Source organism: Silene latifolia, chromosome 3 (assembly GCF_048544455.1).
Source record: "Silene latifolia isolate original U9 population chromosome 3, ASM4854445v1, whole genome shotgun sequence".
Classification (NCBI taxonomy): domain Eukaryota; kingdom Viridiplantae; phylum Streptophyta; class Magnoliopsida; order Caryophyllales; family Caryophyllaceae; genus Silene; species Silene latifolia.
The window spans coordinates 52,923,219-52,929,793 of NC_133528.1; the positions used below are offsets into that span (position 1 = coordinate 52,923,219).

Sequence of the window (6,575 nt, forward strand, 5' to 3'; positions counted from 1 at the left end):
GAAGCCGGCGAGAAGGAAAAAAATTACTCAACCAAATCATTAGAACAAAAATTAATATTCAAGATAGCCATGATTTTGGATCAGTCAAATAGTATTAGAGCATTGGATCAGATTACAAGCAAACTATAGTAGCATTAGAGCTAGAGCAGGATTTAGAAGAAAGCAACAATATGATGAATGTAATCTTAATACAAAAAATAGTTCCAACATTTAAACATTAAACAAACATATTTCTTTATATTTGGTTTTGTAAGTTGTCAAATGCTGACACTTCTATGTTTGCACAAAGAAGATTACCATTTCCCACAAGAAACGCATAACATCTGAACACATGGCTACTTCTTACAAAGATGAAGACAATACTTCTAATTACAGAGGATATACCAAGCTAAAATAATTAACAAGCCATAGTGCTAAGTAAATGTGACTCGAGCAACACCTTAACCTTCTTAACTCCCTCAAATGTTCATCATTTGAAACATAAAGCTTCATACGAAGATCTGTAAGCATTATTTCCTTTTCCCAATTCAAGGGACCAGATGCATGTAAAGCTTCTAGAGCATAGCGATAACTACGTAAGTCTAACTCATGAGTTTTAAAGGCATCTCGATACTCACCAACAGATTTTCCATCCTCATAACCCAAGAGACTAATTGAGTCGGCATCACTACAAAGTGAATCAGCTTCCCGACTACATTTGGTTGAAGCATGGTGAGCATCCTATCGAAAGAGGATCAATAACGCTACAACTAGCAACAGAAGATAAACCACTTACACAATCCTTTGAGTTGGAGGATCTAGCAAGGAACAATGCATCACCATGGTTTCTCCTGCCAGCATTACTGAAATCAGTTCCTACCATGGTTAAAATTTGCAAATTTTTATTACCCAGATTTGCCTTTATGTTGCCATGTGAGTCTGTGTTTCCGATGAATGAGTAGGAGTCGTCATCGATGAAATAAAGTTCAGTTTCTTTGTTTACGGATCTTCGTTTCCTCAAACATTCTGAATAAGCTTCTTCACTGGATGAGATGTCTGAGAATGACCTCTTCACCGATTGCAAAGATTTTTCTGTAACTAACTGCACATTGATAACATTATCTTGCTGAAGTTGCTGTTGCATACGACCATTCTTGCGAGCCCTAATTATCAGATCCTCACATTCTCCGGAATCCTGCAGTCAACGGATAAAGTATAAAAAATTTTAAAAGTTTTGTCAAAAATATTACATGGCCCTACACAATTCAAACATACAACTAAAATCATAAACTGTGAACTAATTTTACAAGTTCTGGACAGGAGAGAAACTGCGGGAGAAAATGATGCAAATAAGAAAAGAACAAGAAAAAAAATCTTAAAATTTGGACATACCTTTCCTAACAAAATCCACTGGTCGTCTTTCCACTCTTGCCGCATTCTGATATTTGCTTTCTTCACTCTAAACTCATCGATAGATCCCACCACACGAATCTGATAACAATCTGGAAATTATAGGTACAAGATCTCCAAAATGAGGAGAACCCACAAAATTAACACAAACCCATGTTAGAAATGAATAATTGAAAAAAACACACCTTCTCCGACCAGCAATATCCCAAATCTGAGCATTGATAAATTTGCAGTCAACATTAAAACACCATATCAAACAAAAATCATTGCAATTCCATAGATGACAAACAAAAATCTAGATAATTAACTTGAATATGGTTCAAGCACCAAATCAAGAGCCAAATAAATCAAAATAATCTCACTTTCTGCATACTTCTACATCATAAACAAGGAAAAATAAGCAAAAATAGAGAAACTCGAAAGGCAAAACTGATAACGAACCTCACAAATATCATATTACCTCCGATAATACAATTAATTTTCCAAAAACCCCAAATTTCTATATACCCTAACTTACAATACCTTCAATAACAACACAAAATATAAATAACTTAGCAATAGTAGATATATTAGGTCCGATAACAATAATATAAGTAAAAAAGAACAACAAATAACAAAACAAAATCATCAAATTTATTCAAAATAAGGTGGTAGGTGTGTTGCGGACCAACAATTAACAAAAAATAATACCTAGAAACGAGATAAAGAATTCGACGGTAGGTATGCGGTGGGCCGACATCAGGGAGTGAATGTTCAGCGCTGAGTTGCTTTGTGAAGATGGGGTAGTCGAAATAAGAGGAAGATGTTAGGTTTTTAATTTGGGGAAGAAAATTTTCGACGGTAGGTTTTTATTAGGCGGGTAAATAGATATGACACATATCCGTTGCAAATTTTCATTAAGCAGTTACATAATTTAATATCCGTTGCAAATTTTCATTTAGCCGTTGCATAATTTAATATCCGTTGCAAATATAATAATATCTGTTGCAAGTAATACTTAGCAACGGCTTATACAGTTCGTTGCAATTAGTCCGTTGCAAATCAGCCTTTTTCTTGTAGTGGTATAGGACCCGAGACTTGACCTAGGACCGACATAGCTACTCAAATGTGAGGATAGAGCCTCCATATGGCCGGTCCATCAAATCGGTCCCGTTAGGTATTTGTGAGTAGTTCTCCTTACGTGGTATGTCATGTCAAAATGCATAAGTATGAAGCTCATTCCTTGATTCCGTAGAAGTGTTGATGTGCATATTGAGACGATCTTGTTCAATAAAGTAACCTCACAATAGCCAAACAAGCCTTTGTTATGCCCTTGAGTCAATTGTTTCCTTTTGTTAACCCATTTTGAGCCTAAGCCTTATCGCTTCTATTGCCAACAAAAAAATTACATCACATAAACAACTCACCTTGGTTGAGTAGTTCGTCATTGTGGTTCTTTTGTGGAGTATATTTGGGTTGGAATTGACTCTCCTTGGGGTGTATAATCTTTGATGTCACATGTTTGTGACGGTTCTTCAATTTTGGCTCATTTTACAAGAATAACAAGTGTTGGAAAATGAAACAAATAAAACCAAATAGAAAAAAGAAAAATGAAATAGAAAACAAAAAGAAAAGAATGTTGTATTTGTGTTCAATAAAGGGTTGATGGACTTGCAATTGATCTTGTCTCGAAAAGAAATGAATATTTTTTTGGAAATGGCTATTTTTGCCAAATTTTGTGGAAGAATCATTTTGCATTTGGTAAGGTTTAGTGGATTGGTTAATGTAGCGACTACTCGATCCTTAGCCCCACATATCTTAAAATGGTGCTTGCACCGAACCCATTTCACCTAACCCAAGCCCCGTTACAACCCGGTTGTCTCTCTTGTATGTGCGTCATTTTGACATTTCTCTTGCGGATATTGCATGGAGTACCATATTAGAATGCGGGCATGCTTCGCAAGTCGAGTTAGGGAAGTGATTTTGGTTACTTTTGTTGGAATATGTGTCCTCCGACAATAATGCGATCACGACTATTGATCATGATGATCACATGTTTAAGTCTCATTAAAATGAATACAATTGGGAAGTAATATTGTTACTGTCAACTGGTCAACATATATCAGTAATGATTGGCTGACTAGAGTTTGACATTACTGTCGTGTGACGGTGGTGATCAGTTGACCCCCTAGGTCATACCTAAGGGGCAATACTCTTAATTGATTATTTAATTAATCGTATAACGTTACGAGTTAATTAAATTACTTGAAAATTGACGGACGATTTTGGAAGTATAATTTACGTATCAAATTGAAATGTGATTAAATGAGATACGGTCTGAGTAATTGAATTGTATCATTACTCGGATGAAATAATTGTTTAGTGTAACAATTAAATTTGAATGAATTATTATAAATACAAGCTGTTGTGATTTATAAATTGGTAAAATATTTCGGCACATGTAATTATGAAATTACCAAATCAATTTTTGTATATGACGTATTTTTACTAATACGTTGATTTTTAATATGTTAAAAATACATAACATATTATGTGACATATGACATGTTACATATTAACAAATTGACAAAAATAATATGGACTCTATATTATCCATTGTACCGAAATTAAGGAGTAGTGGAAGCTAATATTGTGTTTGTTTAATTATTATAAGAACACAATGATTACCTACTTTCCTAGCCATGCAACCCTAATATTCTTGTGAAGACAAATGTGTTCATGCATTGGCTCCCCTAAAAGCCCCCCATTCCACCCGGTTTTTGATGAGAAAACCATCATTGGTTTTTCATCTAAATTTACCTATTATTACACTAAAATGTGTTAGTGAATATTCATTTTTTCTAATTGATCATCCAAAATATAAGTTCTAGTGAGAAGAAAAATCCTCTCTTCTTCTCTCATAAAAACCGAAATATTCAAGGGTTAAATAATATTTTTGGTTCAATTTTCTCCTAGATTAATATTATACTAGTACTTATAATATTAATTAGATTAAGTGTTAAGCCTTGGGTATAAAGCTTGGGGAGAGATCTTATACTTAGATCTTGTTCATCCATAAGGGAAAAGCTCAAGAACAAGAGAGAAAGGTAATCTCTCTTGTGCCCAATATAACCGAAATATTGAATGTAAGGACATGATTTCTCCTCTATTATATTATTTGTTTGCATGCATAAAATCCGTTTTAATTTTATGACAAATTAATTTAGACATATAAGAGTATGTTAACATGTATATGAATCTACATTTCCTTCAATCGGTATCAGAGCCAGGTTGTTTGCATGCAAATTGGTTAAAAGTTTTTCCGAGTTATAAGAATAACAAATAAAACTTGTAAAATTTGTGTTATTATGATATATCACGAAATTATTACATGCATGTTAATATTTCTGGTCCTAAAATGTTTTAGGATATTTTGGTTAATTTTTCGGATTTTTATTGTTCATAATTTACTATAATGGCATTTAAATGTGATTTTATGAGTAAAAATGTCATTTTTGGTCTAAAAATAGCTATACTTCGAATTTTCACTTGGTTTTTGGATATGTTGTCACATATATTATTTTGAAATAACCTGTAAATTTTCATAAGTTTTGGACTTGTTATGCTCGAAAAATGAATTTTTCATTATTAAATTCGGATTTAACTGAAAAATAGGTTAATATGAGTTAAATTTCGAATCTGGTCATAGAAAATTAATATGTTGTCACATGCAATTTTACAAGATGTGTGTAAAATAATTGGCTATAAAGAAGTGTTTTTGCATGATTTATGAATTTTTGAAGAAAAATAGCATAAATAGTGACATTATTAGTGGAAAATTAATAAAACATAATCTATGACTTAAGAAAAACGTGTAATGTTGCATCTTATCATATTTTTCATATCTAAAAATTGAAAAGTTAATGAAAATAATTTTTCCATGTTTTTATGATTATTTTATTAAAATCGATAAACCGCAACATTGTTTTTCCGGAAAATTTTCGAAATTTTTAACCTAAGATTTTGAACATTATGAGTGTCATGGAATTTTTCCAGAATGTTCATGAGTTTAAATTTCAAATTTTGAATTTATTTGAAATTTTGTGGTTTATTTGAAGTTTAATAGCTTATTTTTGTAATTTTTTGGTCCATTTATGAACAATTTTATAAAATATGGGTTAATTATGGTCAAATTATTAGTGAAGACTATATTTTGAGTCCTAATAGGTTAGGATAATTAACTTATGCATAAATATGAGTTTATGTATTTTTGTGATTATAAAATGTTGAAATCACGCAAATCCGTAAAAACCGAGTAATATACGATATTGGCTAATTAAAAAGCGATTTAGCATAAAAATTGAGCATGTTCATACATATTATAATGCTGCATTTTTCTTTATGATTGTCATAATTTTAATTTATGTAATTTTGAATTATGTAATTTTACTTAGTATGGCCTTAGATTTTAATTGATATTTCCCGAAATGTATGGGAATATCGATTCGGTTGTAATTTTTATTGTGATCTCGTATCACCGTTTTGTAATTTAATAGATTTATTTTATTTTAGTTACAAATGTATAATAGGAAATTATGTAATTTATTATGTAATTTTATTCATTCCGGAGTTCCCAAAGACGTATTTCTTCAAGAATGGCGATACATAAAGACGGTGTTACCTCGAGATGCGTGCCACAACCGAAGTTCAAAGGACCAATGGAGTTGGTTTCCGAATATGTAATAGTTTAAGAGTTTTTCTATTTTAGGAAAGGTCATACTAGGATTTATTTATCTTTATGCTTGCATTTTATTTTATGTCACATGCATCGCTAAATCGCCATAACTAAACATGCATTGTCTTTTATCGAGTTTATCGACCGTGTCAATTAGAATTATCGTAGTTCACCGCTTTAGTTCACTTAAAACGTGATAGATAATAAATTGACATGACCTCTCGCTAAAACTATCAATTGAGACATAGCCTTACCAAATAGTAGAAACCATGAAAACCTATTTCGTGAGGGAGTGCACTCGGCCACACCGGGGTACAAACCTTGTTACGTAGGGGAAGTGGGTGATGAATGTTAATCCACCGAATTCATGTTGATGAGGGATGTATCGGCCCCACCGTGCCCAAGTTAATGTGGGTTTGGATCATGGACACATTTATTCGAAATTTGGATTGAACTCAACAAAAGTATTTGA

At 32.3% G+C, this 6,575-nt stretch overlaps 1 protein-coding gene across 1 annotated transcript; it reads right to left on the minus strand.

The window, feature by feature from the left end:
• Positions 1–691: 691 nt before the first annotated feature.
• Positions 692–1,629, minus strand: LOC141649076 (uncharacterized). Its single transcript, XM_074457776.1, has 3 exons — positions 1,575–1,629; positions 1,372–1,481; positions 692–1,174 (listed from the first exon to the last, which is right to left on the minus strand). The coding sequence occupies exons 1-3, from the start codon at positions 1,627–1,629 to the stop codon at positions 692–694; spliced, it is 648 nt and encodes a 215-aa protein (XP_074313877.1).
• Positions 1,630–6,575: the final 4,946 nt, after the last annotated feature.

Bases quoted from the DNA above. Each gene is read 5' to 3' on its own strand.
- LOC141649076 (XM_074457776.1), bottom strand. From the start codon at position 1,629: ATGTTGACTGCAAATTTATCAATGCTCAGATTTGGGATATTGCTGGTC. The intron at 1,482-1,574 runs GTGTGTTTTTTT...TATAATTTCCAG, and splicing joins GATATTGCTGGTCGGAGAAG to ATTGTTATCAGATTCGTGTG. The intron at 1,175-1,371 runs GTATGTCCAAAT...CGTTGACTGCAG, and splicing joins AGTGGATTTTGTTAGGAAAG to GATTCCGGAGAATGTGAGGA.